This window comes from Python bivittatus, unplaced genomic scaffold (genome assembly GCF_059951505.1).
Source record: "Python bivittatus isolate LINGU-HERP-01145 unplaced genomic scaffold, Pbiv_v1 ctg000580_np1212, whole genome shotgun sequence".
In the NCBI taxonomy this organism is placed as follows: Eukaryota; Metazoa; Chordata; class Lepidosauria; order Squamata; family Pythonidae; genus Python; species Python bivittatus.
Genome location: NW_028277087.1, coordinates 3,007,863 through 3,028,064, shown reverse-complemented (window position 1 = coordinate 3,028,064; position 20,202 = coordinate 3,007,863). Strand labels below are relative to the sequence as shown.

At 50.0% G+C, this 20,202-nt stretch overlaps 1 protein-coding gene across 2 annotated transcripts; it reads right to left on the bottom strand.

Moving 5' to 3' along the window:
- Positions 1-318: 318 nt before the first annotated feature.
- Positions 319-19,881, bottom strand: TLE5 (TLE family member 5, transcriptional modulator). Of its 2 annotated transcripts, none has more exons than XM_088149373.1 (7): positions 19,287-19,881; positions 15,627-15,724; positions 12,999-13,062; positions 9,148-9,192; positions 7,599-7,661; positions 6,952-7,026; positions 319-2,820 (listed from the first exon to the last, which is right to left on the bottom strand). In XM_088149373.1, exons 1-7 carry the CDS (start codon positions 19,311-19,313, stop codon positions 2,602-2,604), a joined length of 591 nt encoding a protein of 196 aa, XP_088005499.1. In that variant the 5' UTR covers positions 19,314-19,881; the 3' UTR covers positions 319-2,601. The 2 variants fall into 2 exon arrangements, with proteins under 2 accessions (XP_088005499.1, XP_088005498.1); XM_088149372.1 differs by having other exon boundaries at positions 319-2,823; positions 19,287-19,874.
- Between the last annotated feature and the right edge of the window lie 321 nt (positions 19,882-20,202).

The window sequence follows — 20,202 nt, the reverse complement described above, 5'->3', positions numbered from 1 at the left end:
GCTTACAGCTGGTTCTATGAAGTCAAGAGAGATTCCCATTGGTTCTTTTATGTCATCTGACCACTGACAGGACAGTGCAGTACCGCCCTCTGCCAACAGAGGCGCTCAAATGGAGCACCTTATAAAGCCACAGCGCCCTCTAATGGCAATACAGTCATAAAGGATTCCCAATCTTATGCCTTTATAGAACACTTTCATTGGAGACTTTTAACTGATACCTTTCGATCATCATTTCATTTTCAGCCTCGGAGGTTTGCACGCTGGCAAAAAGAAAAAAAACAGAGGAAAAGGGGCGCTAAAAAGCAAGAAAAGACGCGGTCACAGTTTAACCAACAATCTGATTTCTTTATTGGAAAAGGCACAGCTATTACATCCTCAATACAGAATTTTTCTCAGTTCCTCTTAATATAGGGTCAAGTGATTAATAAACACATGGAGCCAACAAGATCTCTCTCTCTCTCTCTCTCTCTCTCTCTAAAGGAATATATACAAACACGAAAAATTCTCTGTGTCGTAAAATTTATTTTGGGGACCGAAAGAAAAGAAGTCGAGCTAGCATACTGAAAGATAGGATAGCTTGGGTTTTTTTAAGCAACGGGGAGAGGCCAAGAAGGCTTCCGGGAGCCCCCCCTTCACATCGTTTTCCGTCCCCCTCAACAACCAGAATTTCAAACGAACAAGCAGAACGATCCCGCCGAGCGGACGTTCAGACGGTCTCCAAATTCCAGCTTTTCACCCGAAAACGGAGGGAGGGGAAGAAAACAGCAAGGCAGATTAAAAACAACACGCCGTTGAGAGGTTCACCTGGAGGCAGAGATACCGAACGAATATATTTATATATTTATATATATTTATATATATGTATATATATAAAATTTTTGCTTCTGTGCTACCTTAAAAACAAGAGACATGCATAATGACAAAGGTGCTTGCTTAGCTAAAACAGTGCTGGTGGGAGCAGGGGAAGGCGAGCGATAAAGAGGAGTCGAGCGGGGGTCCGGAAAGCTCGGAAGATGCTGTGCGAGTGTTACGGGGGGGGGCGGCGATGTGAATGGAAGTCAAAGCAGAGGGCTCTGCAGAGAAGCAGCACCCACCGGCATACGTGGGCTAAGCACCGCCGAGGCGGCGGCAAAGCAAATTAAACCACGGGCTCGGCATCAGGTGGGATCTGGCGGTTTGCAAATTATTCAATCCCTTGCGCTGGTGAAGTCCAACGGGGTTGGCCCCAGCCAGACCCCTCGCAAAACCCCAAACAGCCAACATAGCCTGCCTTCAGTGAAATAATTGGTGGAATGCACACCTTCACGCCCTGCCGCTCACCCGGTCTCCCAAAATCAAAACACGCTACCCTGCAGTGCGGGACACTCTTTCAGAAGACTATCCCCCTGCTTTGAGTAACACGCCTTCTGGTTGAACGCTGCTGCTGAGGGCTTGCAGATAAGGGCAAGTTTGTTGGATCTAGGATTTTTTTTGGGGGGGCATCTAATCCACACAGGGAAATTGTGCTGTTGGGAGGGTGAGACAGACACAATGACGCCCGTGCAATGTCGGCTAGAATAGTCAGTATCCCAACTGTGAGGGTTGGGGAATTAAAGTGTGATCTAGGGGCTGTGGGCAACATGCCAGCCTCCCATTGGGGCCTTTTGTTCTTGGCATTTCAGCCACCTCTCTCCACCTGGGGGCATTTCTAGTGGGTCCCAGGAAGTCTGGCAATGCTTAAGGCAGCCGTTTTGCCTCTCACCCCGTCGGAGACGCCCTCTTCCAATGGGGCCTGGCCCTGCGCACTGGGAGAGGGTGGCCCTCCACGGGCATGGAACCGTGGCCATCCAGCTGTGGGGAACTGGGCACTGCTGCGCCAGGGAGCTCAAAGCGGATGCAGAATGTCGGGACGGGGTTTTTGCACCGCGTCCCTGGGCAGCTGGGAGGCAGGAAACGCGGCTGACCCGCGGGACGCCAGCAACTCGTCCTCCCCGCCTGCTGTCGAAAACCTGCTGAGGCAGGACCTCTGTGATGGGGTGGGGGGAGATACCCAGGATCTGCTTTTCCCTGGCTCTGGTTTCCACACAAATTTGGGATCAAGCAAACCCACCTCCTTCCCCTTTGCTAACTCCGGCAAGTGTTATGGTCTCTTGTGACGGACCACGCAATTGCTTGGGGTGCTTGCGAAAGCCCTGGGAGGGGGGCTGGTGGATGTGGGAAGGGGGTCACCAACCTCAAGAATGCATCGCTAGCATTCGGATGCCAGCTCCCTCTTTTGGAATTAATTTAAAGGGGGGGGAGAGATAGAAAGGGAGGGGGTCAGGCCCCTTCCCCACCTGACCTCCCGCATGCACGCATATGCCCGTGCACAAATGCAGTGTCACTGACTCGGGATGTTGGGGACTGTCCATGCAGCCCTGGTCCACTAAGGGGCTGTGACGCGGGAGGGGCAGGAAGAGGAGGAGGGAGGGGCTAAAAGGTTATTGCTGCAACTATTTTTTCGCCCCCACCCCACGGAACAGCTGTTGCTTGCCCGCCACCCCCGGACTGGATTAAATACAGCATCTTCTGCTCCCCGGATCGCCCTGCCCTGCCTTCTGCCCCCGACCGGACGAAATCCGCCTAATCCGACTTCTCCCCGTCGTCCTCTTGGTGGGCGTCCCCGTCGTGCCCGTTCTTGTCTTCCTTGGAGAGGTGGGCCTGGGAGCCCAGCGCAGAGAGGGAAAGCAGGCCGGTGCTGGCGCTCACGGCGGGGAGGGAGGGAGCCTGCAGGCCCACGGACAGCGGGGTGAGGGGCAAGGCGAGGGCCTGGAGCTGGGACAGCTGATGAGCCTGAAGCTGCTGCTGTAGAGAAGATCCGAGAGAGGAAAACAGACGAGAAAGAAGGGTGAGACGCGGCCATCCCCACCGTCACCTGCCTTCGATCGTCCCTATTGATTTACCGTCCAGGTCCAATAAAACACAGGTATGATGCTTTAAATACAGGTTGTCCTCGTTTATCAGACCACAATCTGACTTCAGCTTTCCTTTACTTTACAGACCTGCAAACGTCGTAAATGCGAGGATTGGTCAGAAAGTTTTTTTTCATCACCGCTGTAACTGTGAACGGTTGCTAAACGAGGCAGTTGCTAAACAAGGACAACCTGTATAGAAAAAACCTAAGCTGGAATGATGAAGAAGGAGAAGACGGTCTTGACCAAATTCTGCAAGCCTGCTATTGCTAACAACTTGGCAACCTTTATTGCGGAGTCCAAGCTAGGTCTTGCTTGCAGGACAATTTATTTGTTTGTTTGTTTATCTATTTATTTTTCAGATTTATACAGCTGCCCATCTGATATACAGGACTCTGCGCAGCTTCCAACCATTAAAACTAATAGAAAAACAACAAAAAAGAACAATACTACCATTTAAAAACAAGAAAAGAAACAATACAAAAGCATGTAAAAACTGTGATGAAATATATCCAGGTAGTCCTCAACTTATGACGACACTTGGGACAGGAATTTCCGTTGCTAAGGGATGGGGTTGTAAAGCATGACCACATCGCCTAGCAACAGCAATCCCTGCAGTCCTGGTTACCGTTATTAACTGAATCCCATGGTTGTTAGGTAAGGCAACTTCCTGCCAGCTTCCCACAACCAAATCAGTGAGGAAGCCAGCAGAAAGTTGCAGGTCCCAGGCTGGCAGGCAGGTAAGTGGCTGCTGTCGGGTGGGGGACAGAGCAAGGGGGTGTGCAAGTGGCTGGGGCTGCACAAGCGCAGAGGGGCTGAGGAGAGTGTACAGGTGGGGGAGACTTACCCCAGCAACTTATGACCTCCCCTGCTGGCTTCCCCACTGACTTTCTGGGGAAGCCGGCAGAGAAGGTTGCAAATGACGATCCTGTGATCGCAGGGGGCTTGGCAACCAGCTGTAAGTGCAAATGGGTTGCCAAGCGCCCAGATCACGATCACGTGACCACGGGGCTGTTGGGATGGCTGTAACTCTGAGGACCAGTCATAACCACCATTCGTTCAGCACCGTCATAACTTCGAACGGTCGCTGAACAAATAGTCATAAGTTGAGGACTACCTTTAAAACACACAACTGAGGTAATCCCATTCATCAAAACAATCAGTACAGCTGCTGTACCAGCTCAGCCATACTCCTGGGTCCTCATGCCTGTTAGTAATTGTAATGTCTTCGCCAGAAAGACAACTAAAATTGCTGACAATCGGGTTTAGCAGCGCCAGATGCCAGGGGTGGTACAATGGGCAGTGTAACTATGCACGGGTTACCGATTCAGCCTCTATTTCTGAGTGTGCAGAATTATAGTTATTAAGTTTGCATGCTCAGATGTGGTTTTTGCACAGTAAAGTAGCATGCTATACCTGTTGATGTGGCTCGACAGGTTAAATTTGGAGATTCCCCCCACCCACCCCTGTCCAGTTTTGTCCTCAGTTCTCACTCCTTGAGCATAACCTGACAGCATGTTGTATGGCCTTCTCAGAAACAACAAGGCAAAGAGAGAGAGAGAAAGAGAGAGAGGGAGACCCTCTAATGCAGTGTTTCTCAACCTTGGCAACTTTTAAGATGTGTGGACTTCAACTCCCAGAGTTCCCCAGCCAGCCATGCTGGCTGGGGAACTCTGGGAGGTGAAGTTCACACATCTTAAAAGTTGCCAAGGTGAGAAACACTGCTCTGCCATTCCTGGGCAATCTATGTACCAGGGGATTCTCGAGAATATTAAATAGTCTCTCCAGAACCAAAATGATTGTTCTCATAACTGCTGATGCTGGATTAGTGCTGTGAGCACCGGTTGGTGATCTCAGTTCTTAAAGAAGGCCCTTTGGAGCATAAATTTTCTAGAGATTAGATTGGCCCCAATCCTGTTGGTCATTTGCATGTTCTTAAAGGCACGGTTTGGCCCTGAGCCTGGGGATCCCGGTGGGTACCTGAGTCTGTGTGATAGCTGTGCAAATGGTGTGGGTGGTTTTCTACCATGGCTGTAGATGAATGTGTATGTTGTTGGTTTTTTACTGTTTGATGTTTTTCTGCTTTTTAAATTATTGTTAGCTGCCCAGAGTCATGAATTTCAGCCATTTAAATTGACGAGAGAGAGAGAGAGAGAGGGAGGGAGGGAGGGAGGGAGGGAGGGAGGAAGGAAGGAAGGAAGGAAGGAAGGAAGGAAGGAAGGAAGGAAGGAAGGAAGGAAGGAAGGAAGGAAGGAAGGAAGGAAGGACCAAGGGAAGGATGGGGAAGGTAGAGAAGGGAAAAAGAGAGTTGAAGGCAGGAGAGGATGTGTAAGAGGAGGGAGGGAAGGAAGGAAGGAAGGAAAGAGGGAAGGAAGGAAGGAAGGAAGGAAGGAAGGAAGGAAGGAAGGAAGGAAGGAAGGAAGGAAGGAAGGAAGGAAGGAAGGAAGGAAGGAAGGAAGGAAGGAAGGAAGGAAGGAAGGAAGGAAGGAAGGAAGGAAGGAAGGAAGGAAGGAAGGTTGGTTGTAATTATCCAATTTAGGTGCTTGGGAAACTGCACGTCCCAAAGTCCCTTAATGAGGTATTAAGGGGCATTAAGCAGTGACATCATTGCAAATCTGTGCAATGTAGCAGTTAGTTTATCGGCATTAAAACTTGGGTGGATCCTTATTTGAATCCTGACTTGCTGCAGAGGTTCACCAAAACAACCTCCTTGGTTTCGCAAGGCTGCTGAGAACATAAAATATAGGGGTGGATGGAAAACTATGCACTCTGCGTTGAAACGTTGAAAAGATGGCTAATGACAATATAATGAATCCGTGGTGCAACCACAGAAAGATTGTTCCAATTTGGGGAAATAAACAAGGCCCGAGTCTGCAAAACGTACTGTATTCATAATAAATGAATATAATTACGTTATGTATCCAGGCCTTTATTTTTTACATCTTCATCCCCTTTTCCTCCAAGGAGTACTAAACAGCGTTTGTCATTCTTTCCCATCATCCTCATATTAACCCTGTAAAGCAGGCTAGCCCATGCAGGAAAATATTCTAAGCTTTAGTGGGGAATAGAACCCAGGCAAGACACTCTAACCATTGCACTGTACTGCCTCCTGGATGATACGTGACCCGAAGAATGAAACATCTGGGGTGCGTCCACAGAAGATGCTTAGACTCCTGAATTCACTCGTTTTGGGGTCCTCCCAATAGGAAGAACACACATGCATTGGGTTCACACCTCACCTAATAGCCGCCCAGAACAAAATCAAGGGAAACTTTAACACAGCAGATTGTCTGAATGTACCTGCTAGGTTTTGACTTGATCGGGTTTGTTTGTTTGTCAAATGTATATGGTTAACCACATAAGAACCAAAGCTGCAGAAAACATCACAGGTAGATCCCTGGCATAAGTGATGCCTACCTGTCAGCCCCACTAGGTAGGCCAGTCCTTGAAATCCACTCCTCCGGAGGGCTAAAACTCCCTTTACTGAGGTGGGCTCTAATAACAGAATCGTGCTAAACTTCCTTCCCCTTCTTATACGCCCGTGAATCAGGGAGGTGTCTGTCTGAGCCACTTCCAAATGTTATCTGGCTGTTCTGGGCTTAAAACATGTTTCAACCCCTTTTGCCTAGATGCAGATCTCCGTCAAGGTAAGACCAGGTCAGAGACAGATTGTCATCGACAAAATCTACATAGGTGGTTGCAAACAGGGAACACCGACTTGATAGCACGTAATCAGCCCATCAATCACTTTCCTTACTCTCTACACCAGTGTTGTCCAAACTTGGCCACTTTAAGATGTGTGGACTTCAACTCCCAGAATTCCCCAGCCAGCCATGCTGGCTGGGGAATTCTGGGAGTTGAAGTCCACTCATCTTAAAGTGGCCAAGTTTGGACAACACTGCTCTGAACGGTGCCAGGTGCCCAGCAAACAAGGAGAGCAGACATATAAAAACAGGGACCGCTCCCAACGTTAATTCCCAAGACTCCCCCCCATCAGTTCTAATAAAAGAGCATCACAGACCCGAATGATGGAGTTCAGTTCTGGGGCGGTCACTTGCTTGGCTCGCTCAATGGCGCCCAGGACCTGCTGTTGGTGCTGGGGGAGAGGAAGGGAAAGAGGAGACAGGATCAGGAGACCATAATGAACCCATCCGCAGGAGGAGCAACAAGAGAGAAAGGGCGATGAGCCTACTTCCACCCGAAGATCCTAGGAAATGCCATTTCCCATTATTATTACTGTTGTTGGTCGCACAGTCAGCCAGATGTTTAGGCTGGATTTGGCTGCTGCTGCTATTTTATTATTCTGCACATTCTCCCTTGCCCACCTCCACCAGGAGGTCCCAGGACATGCCATTTTCCCTGGTGCTGTCCGCAAGAGAGCCACCGGGCCCCTTGAACCCCCCAATGTCTGCCATTATGATCAGAGCAGTTCCCAGGGCATCCTACACCCCTTAGGAAAGTGCTTAGTAAACCTGAAGCGTGGGTGGGGGGCAGGTTTGAAGGGGAGGTGAAGATTCAGGTGCTAATGTGGGACAGACAAATTCCATCTCGTACCTAATGGAGCCATTAAGGGTGAGCAGAGCTACCCTACTTTCTGAAAGCTAAATTAGGGTGTTTCTGCCCTGACCCCTTCCTCCTAAAGTTCCAGAGCAAAGAAAGGGGGGTTACCTCTTGCGAAAGATACGGCAAAACCTGAGCACAAATGCCATTCAACCGCTTGACAATTTCAGCCTGAAAGAGAAGATAACACCACGTTGGCACAGAGGATGGGCCTTCAATCCACTTGCTTGGTACAAGGCGGCAAAACCTTGACTTACGCACATGCCTCTGGCACGCAACCGACCCAGCTCCAAAGCCATTTACAGCATTTGGGCGAACGTGTCATTTGGCAAGCAGCGCCATCGACCTCCTTTGCACAACAGCGGCGTTAACGGGGCCGCTGCAAATGACATAGCCCCCATCAGTGGTGCCACGACGGCATCGTGCCAAGGCTGCAAATCGCCAGGGTGACACGCAGCCATTTTACTGAACCTCCTGAATGACGGGCAGCTTCTCCCTGCAAGTTGCCTGTTCAAAGAAGCGTCTGTCTTAGCGTTTGGGGAATCCACCTGGTGTCCGGTTTCGCGCAACCCTTTGAACCATCACATAAAGAAATTGTTGAAGGCTGGTTTGGGTAAACGCGTGCAGGTCTGTGGGACGGGCAAACCATGCCAGTTTATATGGAATGAGAACTGAGAGGGGTAAAAGTGAGCAAAGGAAAAGAAGATGGGAGCTATGTAGATCAGTGTTTCTCAAACTTGGCGACTTTAAGATGTGTGGACTTCAACTCCCAGAATTCCCCAGCATGGCTGGCTGGGGAATTCTGGGAATTGAAGTCCACACATCTTAAAGTCGTCAATTTGAGAAACACTGATGTAGGTAGTGGTTGAGTGGAGTTTCCCAACGTCACCATTGAAAAGGGGAGACAAATCTTTGTGTCCTCTTGATTTTTGGCTTCAAACAAAGGGAGATGAGAATTGTAATTGCAATTTCACACCACTGATCAGGGCCAGGCAAGAGAACCAAGAGATCGGCCTCTTGTCTTGAATAAAACAAGCCCAGCTCCTATTTGTGGCCCTGTTCCCAAAAATGCAGAGGGCGGCTTTGTAGTTCAAATCCGGGCTAACAATGGGTGCTGGAAGAATTGGCAGAGGTCCACCGGGCCACAGAGCAGCCGAAAAGCAGATCTCAGTGTAGAAGGAGACGAGGATAAAGAAACAGGCCGGGTGGAGCGAATCCGTGTTTTGAAATTCAATTTGGTTTCCCCCGGTACCTTCAAAGACCGGGTGTGGTCTGCAGAGCCTTGCCAAAGGCAGAATAAGTCAGAACGGGAAGATGATTACACGCACGAGGAACAAATCTGATTAGCCGCAATTGAATTTAAATGTCATTTAAATGCAATTTCAATTATATTTAGCTTTTGTCTGCGACCCGCCCAGCTGTTTGCAAAGGCTCTGCCTGTTTGGGGTGGGGAGGGTGGCCCTGCATGTCATCCAAGGCAGCACGTAGTTCATGTGGTCCATAATGCCCGCCAGGCAATACTGCAATCCCAAATCAAATACGAGGGAGGAGGAGGCAGCCTCAGAGAACCTAAGAGAAACCCACCCTTGATTCGGTGGTCTGCACCAGGCGGCCTGAAAAGTCCCTTGCCGAGAGCAGAACAATATTAAAATCTCACCTGCTTATGCATTTCAATGTTGAGGCCATAGGACATCTCGTAATACTGGAAGGGAGGGAGGGAGGAAGAAAGAGACAGTTAAAACACCGGCTTGCTACATCCAATCTATGCCTGTTTTCTGCCTCCTAAGTTCTAGAGTTGTCTGCACAGGATTTGGACACAGCTCATTTCCCAATTTTACGAAGAGGTATACACTCCCTGCCTGTGGAAGCTCTGTATTCTGATCATGGCCAGTCATGGCCTCTAAGGCACGCCCTGCCCACACACAACTAGATTAGAAACAGGCGAGGTTGTGGATTCTCCATCTCTGGAGGTTTTTAAGGTTCTGTGGTTCTAACTGGCTTCCCTGCCCACTGCAAAGGGCGGGACTAGATGACCTTTGGGGTCCCTTCCCACTCCACAAATCTGACCCTGACTGCTTTTCCTGCCCACTGCAAAGGGCGGGACTAGATGACCTTTGGGGTCCCTTCCCACTCCACAAATCTGACCCTGACCGCTTTTCCTGCCCACTGCAAAGGCCAGGACTAGATGACCCTTGGGGTCCCTTCCCACTCCACAAATCTGACCCTGACCGCTTTTCCTGCCCACTGCAAAGGGCGGGACTAGATGACCCTTGGGGACCCCTTTCTACTCTACAATTCTATGCTTCTAAGCATAGAAAACAAAAACACATTTTCATTTTTGGAAGGGCAACAGCCTGGAAGTTAATACACTCCTCGCCCTTCCCACGCGCCTGCAACTTGGCCATGCCCACAACATTCCTTCCTGGTACAGGACTTGACTCAAAGCTCCCCACTGTGGCCAGCAAATTATTATTATCATTTAAATAGCTTTACTGTACAGTGTGTCAGGGTGAAAGAGGGTAAGGAAGGGGAGAAAGGGGAAAAAGATGAGAAAGAAAGAAAGAAAATGGATGAGCTAAGAAAAAATTTGCTGGTATGCTCCCATTGATTTTGGCCCCACCCACAGCCATTCTGGCCCCACCCATCCTGGTTCTATCCCCGCCCACATCAACTTTGGTCCCACCCACCACCAGCTTTTGCTTAACAGCAGGCAATTCCGTTCCCCCCGCTTGGCATCCTTCACACGGAATTAAGGTTCGACTGCAGCGAACTCAGACCACGCCAAAACTCTTCCAACCAAGCTAAGGCCAAGCCACGATTTTAGACACAACCAGGATGAACTCGGTTTGATCACGAGCCGTTCCCTGCCTTCCAAAGCAAACCTAAAAATAACTCAATGCATTAAAAAAAATCTCTCCTCCCCCCAAAATTGTGCTTGTGCCCATTTATTTACTGGGAACCATTTTCACCGTTTTTCATTAAAAAGGTTCCTTGTGCAACCTACATATTTAAGCAGGAAAAAACCTACAACAGGTGATCAAAACCTATATGGCTAAGTGTCACACGGAGAAGTTCCAAAATCTCATGCCAGATCACTAGAACAGTGTTTCTTAAAGTGTAGTCTGAGGACCCCTGGGGGTCCCCCAAGACCCTCTCAGGGGCCTGCAAAATCAAAATCATTTGCTAGATATTGAAGACATTTGCAAAAACATAAAACAAGGTCACTCTTCTCATTGCTATTTTTTATTTGTTTAAAAAAAACAGGGTTTTTTCATGAAAAATATTTTATTGATGCTAATATCGAATGGGTTGAATAGTGTTATTTTTACCAGATTCCATAATTAAATATTCTACCAATGCTTTGATTTTCATTTTTAACGTGGTAAATATTGATAAACCTCACCCATGCAAACAAAAACTCTTTTGGGGCCCTCTGCAATTTTTAAAAGTGGGAAGGGGTCCTGAGAGCAAAAAGTCTCAGAAACATGGACCGTGCCCATTTATTTCAGTTGCCAAGAGCTGATTTGGGGCCTCAGGAATTATCTGAGGAAGGGGAAAAAACAAACCCAGTTCAGTCTTCTGTTCTGCATAATGGATCTTGCAGGGCTACGTAGAATGCAGACGCTCAGCGTTAAGGACTAGGAACTTGGCAAGGCAGGGGGTTTGGCCAATGGCCGTTCTGCTGTCTAAACGGAAGCCGCAGGAGCAAGATGTGGTTCTGCAACGTCCCCTGAGTTTTGCGGCTTTTCTCGACTCTCACGCAAGGACAGCGTGTGCTTACGCCACCTCACTTACCCCGGAGGACAGGGCAAAGCTGTCCTCTTCCAGCTTGTGTTTTTTTCTCCTTTTTTTAATTGAATTTCCTGGGAAATACAAAGCAGTCATTCCGCGGCCCTTATCTCTCCGCTCCAGGGAAGGTGCGGCTGTCTTTTTCTGGAGGGCCTGAGAACTCATTTCAATCAATGCTAACGACAACGCCTTGATGGTGGAAAATAAAAATCCATCACCTTGAATCTTGGCAGCCGCAACCCGCGCAGCTGGCCGCCTCCAAGCAGGCGCGTCAAGGAGAACCAGCTAACTGTGTCAGGGCGGCAGCGCACGGGGCTGATTTAAAAGCTAAAAAAAAAATAAAAATAAAAAACGAGCCAAGCCTCGTGCCGCGGCGTCCTGCGTGACTTATGCAAATGGTCGGTCCCTTCTGCAAAGGTGAGGGAGGCGGAACAGACGACACAAAAGGAGTTGATTCCACCTGGCAGCAGAATCCTTGTTCTCGCTCTCTGGGTCTCTCCAGCGCCTCCTTAAGTTTCTAGTCCTCAAGTTGAAAAAACAAAATGGGAAAGATTCCCTCTCCTCAAGCTTGGCTCCCGCTGGACTAAACAGAGACGTCCATCCAGTTTTCTTTGACTCAAAAAGGAAGTTGCTATTGTCTTCCTCCTGGGTATTTCTTTAAATTCCCAGGCTGGATAACAAAACTTGTGGCCCGTCAACTTGCCTAGGATCTAAATGGCAACCAGCTCATTCAGCAAGGAATGTCAAACCATGGTTTACCCCAACCCCAGCGACTGCCACACACCTTCATCCATTGCTTCTTCCTGACAAACACTGTAATCCCTTAAAAAGAGCTTTTTGAAGCCTTCCAAAATGTACTTTAGATGGTGCTTAAAGAGCCCCCCCCCAGAAGTCATTTCTTAAGGCAACGTTTCTCAATCTCAGTAACTTTAAGATGTGTGGATTTCAATTCCCAGAATTCCCCAGCCAGCATTTGTGGACTTCAGCTCCCAGAATGCTCCAGTTCTGGGAGGTGAAGTCCACAAATGCTGGCTGAGGCATTCTGGGAGTTGAAGTCCACACATCTTTCAGTTGTAGAGGTTGAGAAACACTGCCTTAAGGAACTAAAAAAACCAGCTGGACATATGAAACATGATCTCAACGTCATGAAAATGATATTAAGACAAATGGAGCAGATGAAGGGGGCGGGGGGGCTGAAATAACCCCCCAAATTTAATTAAAAGGGGAAAGGCAGAACTCTGGAAAACCTCTCCCTGCCATTGACAAGCGAAAGAGGGGTGACCTCGTTTTCTCTTCCCTTTCAAAGCAAAACGGGAGGCAAAGTTGGGGAGAAAATCTTGGTGCCAAATTCCTGTTATGAACCACATCCGAGAAAGGGATTAAAAATGGACTCAGGTTGATGGGGAGGAATCCAGAACAAGAAGCCAATTCGGAGCTGCTCTTAAGGCTGTAATGGGGGTCTTTGGCTCACAGGTTTGATTCCTCCTGGGAGGCTATCTGGCCCATGGGGGCCTTGACCCCCCCCCACGGTGCTCTCCAACCTCTCTATCCCTTGCATTGGAAGGGGAGACCCTCCACGTGCTGTGGCCTGCAGGGGACCAGGACCAAGAGTGCGGTTCCCCCTGCCCCTTTCTATGGGGCAAACTGGAGGGTGGGGGGCACCTGCAGGATGTGGAGCTTTTCTCTGCGGGACCTGTCTATCGCGAGTGCGAAACTTACCATCACGTAATGGCGCTGCATCTCCGATTTTTCGCTGGCCAGCTTGTCGCATTCCAACTTCAGGCTGCAAGAAAGAGGGAAATTGGGGAGGTGGGCACAGGGGAAGAAGGGGGGGGCTTCACTGCCATAGGAAAGGCTGCCCCCTTGGGAATGTTTGCAAGAATTGCCTACTAGCGCTGGGGACTTTTTCAAAAGTAGTTTTCGCACAGCTGAACATTGGCGCGCTTCATTTCGAAAGCACTTTTCAAGTATCTACCTTTGCCAAGGGGCACACTGGCCCTGCCTTCTAGAAGAACAGAAGGGCAAGTTGGTTAAACGAGAACAAAATGGGACCCTCCTGAGCAAATTTTTGCATGACCAAGAACCAGCCTGGTACAGTAGCTACACCTGACAGATTGCAGCTGGAGGAACTCCTGGTGACTTTATGGAGGTGCCCACGTCGTTCTCGTGGCAACGGTGCAGAAGTGAACTGCTTCTGCCGTCTCCTGGAACAATCCTTGAGCTTTCTACTCAAGTCTACAGACGTGGCATTACCTGGTGGTCTCCCGTCCAAACCCAACAGACCCAAACTTGCTTAGCTTTTCCAAGAGCAGGAAAATAAGGCTAAGGACCGCCAGCCTAGGCTCACCCCCCTACTTGGGGGACTTCACTAGGTGATTCTTGGGTCTGTCACAATCTCTTGGCCTAATCTACCTCACAGGGCTGTTGTGGGGGGGGAACCAAATGGAGGAAAATGACGTATGCTATCTTGAGCTGTTTGAGTACAATTTGGATAAAAGCAAGTGTAATGGGAAAGACTCAAATAATAGCCTTATATATTTGCAAGGCAAAACGTATCTCGGAAGAAATCTTTGTGTTCCTCTCTTATTCAGGAAGGAAGGGTTATTTTTATATTATTTCTGCTGACGGCTCATCTCAGCTTCACTGGAAAAGCAGCATTCTCTCTTTTCCAATAGGCTGGATGGAAAACCTCTTTTAAAGAGGCACTAATATCTCTTCCTCTGTACTTCTTCTCAAGAGGCATTCTCTCCATATTTTTACGTAGGATGAAAGACTCAAGATTATTGAATTCCTCCGGGAATCCTCTAGATTTTTTTTTTTTTAAGTTTGGTTTCTAAAAACTGAATGCCCCTTATCAAATATACCCCCATCTCCAATCGCATCCAGTCTTTTAAAATGTATTGATCCGGGAATACAACTTTGTTTCAGATCACACAACGGTGGATTTGTTTCTCAGCCTTGGCAACTTTAAGATGTTTGGACTTCAACTCCCAGAATTCCCCAGCCAGCCATGCTGGCTGGGGAATTCTGGGAGTTGAAGTCCAAACATCTTAAAGTTGCCAAGGCTGAGAAACACTGTTCAAAGGGTTTGCAAAACTGAACTTTGCCCACCTCCCTTCCAAATGGATAACCAAAGCTACTGAAGTCTCCCGCTACTGTCTTAAAACACAGTTGTCGTTTCTGGATTTTTCAGTAGATAAAGAGTCCGTATTTCAATTTCAGGGGAGAATTTAATCAGGTCAGGTTTTCCGTTTTGACTTCCTCTGTTGCCCTTTATGGCCTTTTTACCATGTTGATCGTGATTCTTGAAATTTAGCCTTGCTTGGAGTTTTATTTTTAGTTTCTTAAAGCAATTATATTATGTTCTGTTGTTCACAATCCTTTAATGATTTGTTGTACACCTTTGTTGCACCCCGCCCAGAGTTGCCCGTGGGCAGCAATATAAATTGATTGAATAAATAAATAAAATGGAAAATTACAACCTCCTTGGCTTTTGGGACCCCTTGTTTACTCATTCATGCTTTACTTTCTTACTCTATTTCCTTTAAATCTGTATTGTTTCTCTTTTCTAAAATTTTTTTTTTTTTTAATCATGCACTTGCCAAGGAGCCAAACCTCATGATGAAAGCCCAGCTTCCAAGAAGCACGCCCTTAAAATTGCAGGATCAATCCCCTGCCAAAATAACCTTGCATACCCATCTAGGAATTCAAGCCAGTTGCATCCTAGTCCTCTTCTACTGTTCTACCCCAGCAGCTGATCTTCAAAGGTAGACTGCTTCTAATTCTGGAGGTTTCATAAAGCCAGCTGTATGCATAATTATTCTACTTTTAACTTCCACGAACCTGTCTAAACCAGTTTAGAGTCATTTGATCTAATGACATCGTTCATTTAGATAGCTTCTCCACTCCCTCATAGAAAATAAATACCTAAATAAGACGCGTGAGTCTAGACCAGTGTTTTTCAAACCTGGCAACTTTAAGTTGGGTGGACTTCAACTCCCAGAATTCCCCAGCCAGCATGTGTGAACTTCAACTCCCAGAATTCCCCAGCCAGCCATGCTTTCATTTCTCTGCTGGAGCAGCCAAAAGCTTTTACAGGATCCCCCAATTTTTCAGGCCTATTACATTTTAACCCCATTGCTCAGATCCTCATGAGCAAACGTCGAGGAAATAAATACACGAGTAATAAAACCAAATCACGCTGAGTGTTTGTCCTGTGGGATCCAACCTTCTTTTCGATTCCACCAGTCCCCACATCCTGGACTACGAATCATCATTCACACAACCATGGTCTGAAGCTGGGAGCACAGTGGGAAACCAGGGTCTGGAGAAAACTGACCAATTTACCTGTGATACTGTGCCTGGAGCAACTGGAATTCATCTTTAATCCGGTCACAGGAATCGGATGTTGTGAACTTCAACTGCTGAGGCAGATGAGAAGAGGCCTGAAACAGCATGGGGTGGGGGTGGGGGGGATATCTGTTAGCCACAGCTGAAAGATCACCCCAGAAGCCAGCTTTCATTATGTTTGATTCGATATATTGCTAAGCTGCCTGCTCAGGATGCTAGTCCTCAAGGCTCACAGAAGAAAACTTGCATTGCCCCGTCGAGCAAAAGACATAAACTATGATTTAGGAGCTACAGTGATAGTGTTTATCCCCCACCCTAAGTTGATATGGTTCACCTGGTTTTAGCTTAATAAAACCACTCAAACTATCAGTTACAAGGGCACATAATCAATCAATCAATCAATCAATCCTCAATATGTTTTAGACAGCAATATTTTGAGACCCAGTGCAGAGTAGTCCTGAAGATGTTGAACTAGAAACCAGAAGACGGTGAGTTCTAGTCCTGCCTTAGCCATGGCTGGGGGACTTTGGGCCAGTCCCTTTCTCAGTCCAACCTACCTCACAGGGCTGTTGTTATGGGGAAAATAGGAGGTGGGAGCTGCCTTGAATTGTACAAATAAAGGTGGGAGATAAGTCTAATAATAAATAAATAGAAAGTTTTGGCCAACTGCAAAGCAAGCGAGCAAATAAATAAAAAGTTGTTGTTGTTCAATCGTTAAGTCGTGTCCGACTCTTCGTGACCCCATGAACCATATTGCGCCAGGCCTCCCTGTCCTTCACTGCCTCCCTGAGTTGGCTCAGTTTCATGCTCAAAATAAAAAGTACAATATCACAGATGCTACAACCGATCCCTGGCCTGTTCTGCATGTAGGTGAATGTTCCAAAACTATGGGATGTACCACTTCCAAGTGTCTGCAAGGTCAGGAAGAGAAAACTCTGTTTCTGAATACTGCCTTCTTCCCCCCCCTCTTCATAAACAGTCAGCTCGCCAGAGCTAATCCAGCAATTCTCTGACCAGCCTTTTACTCCTAAGGAATTAACTTTTTACGTGTAGGGGAACCCTAAAAAGTCACACCTTCTACGTGCAGGTTTGAGTGCATCTAATCAGACACACTCACAATCAGACTGGCTCACCCGCTATGGAAAGCCACGCATTTTCATTTCTGTGCAGTTTTTGGTTTACCGTATCCAGGCTGCAAACATCTCTACAGCCAGCAGGAGGCAGCAAAGGGATCCAGAAACATCTATTTGCTGCCCTCAACTGGTGTTGGAGGTTTGCAGTACTGTATTGTTTTTTAATTTATGGGCTGCTCAACTCCAATAGACTCTTGGTGGCAGTACAGATCTGGCAGCCCAAGACCTGGCTTTTACTGATTTATTATTAAATCCATTTTTTTACAGCTGGCTGTCTATCCAAAGAGCGGCTATGTGAATTTGTCAGGGCACGGCCCAGCCAAGTCCTTCAATACTTTTAAAGCAATGTTTCCCAATTTCCAGACAGGTGGGCTTCAACTCCCATCATTCTCAACCGTGGCCACGCTGGGTAGGGAATTAGGGGAACTGAAGCCCTCACCTCTGCAAATTGCTCAGGCTGGGAAACGCTGGTTTAAAGCATTTAAAGACCCTTTGATTTGACTTGTTTCAAGATAATCTAGGTCTGGCTGGTTATATCCGTTTCATATCTGGACAGCTAGAAACAGATGGTTTGCAGGAAGCATCTGATTTCACCAATCCAGCAATTCTCTCTGCCATTAGCAGTTGCAAGAATTAAATATTTTGGTGGGGGAGAAAAGGGGTGCCTGTCCTGTTTTGGATGGTGAGCACCTGGGTTTTTATTTCACCAATCCCCGTTTGTTGTTGAATGCATCCTGCTTGCTTGCTTGAACTACAAATTTATTAAATAAGCCACCACTGCTGAGTCCAAACATCACAGTTAAGCTGTAAAGCACAGAGTGCAAGTCGCAATGGCTGGGTTCAGAGATCATTCTAGGGGAAAAGCACATCATGGCTTAGCTGGATGTGAGCACCGAGCAAAGATATCTTAAGCATTGTGCAATGCTAGATACATTCATTTTTCTTTTGTGCCAGGAAGGTCCGCTTTTTGGCATTCCCCAATAATTTCTACAAATCCAGTCCCCTGGAAAAGTAGCTCATCAGCGTAAACCTTGAAACTTCCTTTGTGACTTTTCTACATGGAAAGAGCTGGGTTTTATTTTAGGGCTCGGTGGCTTTTGCTGCAAACATACCCCATGAAGGGATCCTGAACAGCTTTACGGCTGTGACACAATCTGGGGACACACAACTTTTTCCAGGTCTGGCCTTGGCCTTGGCAAGGAATTCGGAGGGGGGAGGGAGACACAATCTCCTCCACCTCCAAAAGGAGAAGGCCCAGATTGCAAAATGTGCAGGGCGAAGAGTAAAACTAAACCTGCTTTCCTGTCATTTAAATTTAACGCTGCTCACGTGACTCTCCTTGCCTTTCATATTCTTCCCTTTATAATCCTGTATTCTTCACATGGTATGAAACGAGGTCTTTTCTTTCTGCAGATGCTTAAAGGGCCATTTCTGACCAAGCACCGCACAGGCGGCCTGTTTCCAGCATTTTCAGGGAAATGGAAACACCGGTGCTGTTTCCTTTCCTCTGTTTCAACCTATAGATATCAAAGTGCAATGGGGGGGGGGGATGCCGAGCTCCTGAGTTTATTTATAGCTCCCACCCCCACCCCCACCCCCAGGTTTTGCAAATTCCACCATATCTTCCAATCAAATCCTCCTTTTCCCAGCCACAGGCCAAGCCATCACACCTCTTCCTATTCTTGCCCTTAATGGGCTTCTCACTCACCCCCCAAACCCCCCCCATTGCAACTCCCAACTGGAGAGGGCCACCTTCCACCCTCCTCAATGAGGACCTGCTTCTTAATCCACAGGCATCTTCTCACTGCCCAGCAGTGCTCCGGACCCTCTACCACCACGGGGCTCCAGCAACTTCTTGGCTGCTCCCACCTGGCTGGTGCTCAGCCAGGCCTGTGCCCCTCATCTCTTGGGGGCACCCCCCAAGTCTCCGTCCCCCCGAGGCCCATATGTCCTTTCCTCCACCCCCAGATCCATACCCACACCCTGCCTTCTATGCCCGGTTTCTGCCCATGCCTCGGCTCCTCCCCCTTAAGAAAAAGCTTCTTCCGGGGGGGGGCAATACCTCCTGCAGGCTACTCTTTCACGCCCCCCATTATTCACCGCAGCCCAGCCCCCACCGCCTCCTCCCCTCTCGCTGCACCACCCACACCTCGTTCCCCAAATCCAACTTCTCCCTCCCTCCTCCCCGGGCGCCCCCCTTTCCACTAACCCTACCGAAGACCCCTTCGCAAAACTGGAGGGGGGCTCCTGCCTTGCAACGCACCCCCCTAATATCTGGGCTCCTCCGCCTCTCCTGCACTCTTGGCACCCTGACGCCAGTGCTCCCCCATCTTCTCCTCCCACCCCCGCTTCCTTGCGCCCTCGGCCCCCCCTCCGCGAGTTCTTCCCCCCCTTGCCCCAGATCGTTCCCCCCCACGGCACCGGCGTCTCCCCGGGGGCCCCGATCCCCAGCGCACCCCGCGGCACTTCGGCCCCCTTCCCCGGCGCCTCTCCCGGGCCCGGGCGCCCGCTCCAGCCCCCTTACCGAGTGCCGGCTTTGCGGAAACATCATGCCAGTCCGGCCCCCGGGCGGGACGCAACCGGCTCCGGCTCCGACTCCGGCTCCGGCCGGCCCGCCAGCTGCTGCGCCCGCCGCCGCCGCCACCAGCCGGGGAAAGGCGGCCCGGGCGCAGGCGGGCGGAGGCGGCGACTTTGCACCAGGCGGCGGCGGCGGCGGCCTTTGTGGGCGGCTCCTGCTGCTGCCGCGGGCCGGGCCGGCGCAGCCCCGGCTCCCGCGCGCCCGCCCCGAGACGGAGCCCCCCGGGCCGCTGCGCCCGCTCGCGTCGCCCCGGCGGCCGGCGGAGAGGCAGGCGCGCGCCGGGCAGCAGAGCCGCGGCGCTGCAGGCGGGGAGGCCCCGCGGGCGTCTCTCGCGCGGCGGCGGCGGCGGCGGCGGCGGCCTCCTCCGGGGAGAGCCGCGCCGGGGCTGCGGGCCTGGCCGGGCTGCGGCGGCAGGGAGGACGGCGGCGCAGTCCCCGGGCGCGCTCGGCCTCGCCCGCGCCGCGGCTTCTTCGCCTATTGTTCAATGGCGGCTGCGGACCCCCGCGCTCGCTCCTGCGGCTGAGCGGCAGCACCACCTGCTGCTCCGCCGCTGCATTTCCGAGCCCCCTCCCCGGCTCGCGCCTGGCACGCCCCCCGCCCGCCCGCCGCGCGCGCGCGCGCGCCCCAGGCCCCGCCCCCGCCCGGGGTCCGCGCGCGCTCCGGCGGGCCAGCCCTCGGCGGGGGAGCGCAGCGCCGCCCCCGCCGCCGCCGCGTGGCCCGGCCCCGCGCCCCGCCCGCGGGGGGACAGGCCGCCCCCTCCGCCCCCTTAACCGGCGTGTGGGGGGGTCGCTCCGAGATCGCGGAAGGGGGCGCCCTGGCCGGCCGGGGCGCGCCAGATGTTTCCCTCCCGTCCCCTCCCCGC

What these genes read in the sequence shown, in the direction of transcription:
- TLE5 (XM_088149372.1), bottom strand. Translation starts at nt 19,313, where the DNA reads ATGATGTTTCCGCAAAGCCGGCACTCG. An exon ending in TTCCGCAAAGCCGGCACTCG is followed by an intron (nt 15,725 to 19,286) that starts GTAAGGGGGCTG and finishes ATGCTGTTTCAG; the next exon opens with GCCTCTTCTCATCTGCCTCA. An exon ending in TGCAGCGCCATTACGTGATG is followed by an intron (nt 9,193 to 12,998) that starts GTAAGTTTCGCA and finishes CCTCCCTTCCAG; the next exon opens with TATTACGAGATGTCCTATGG.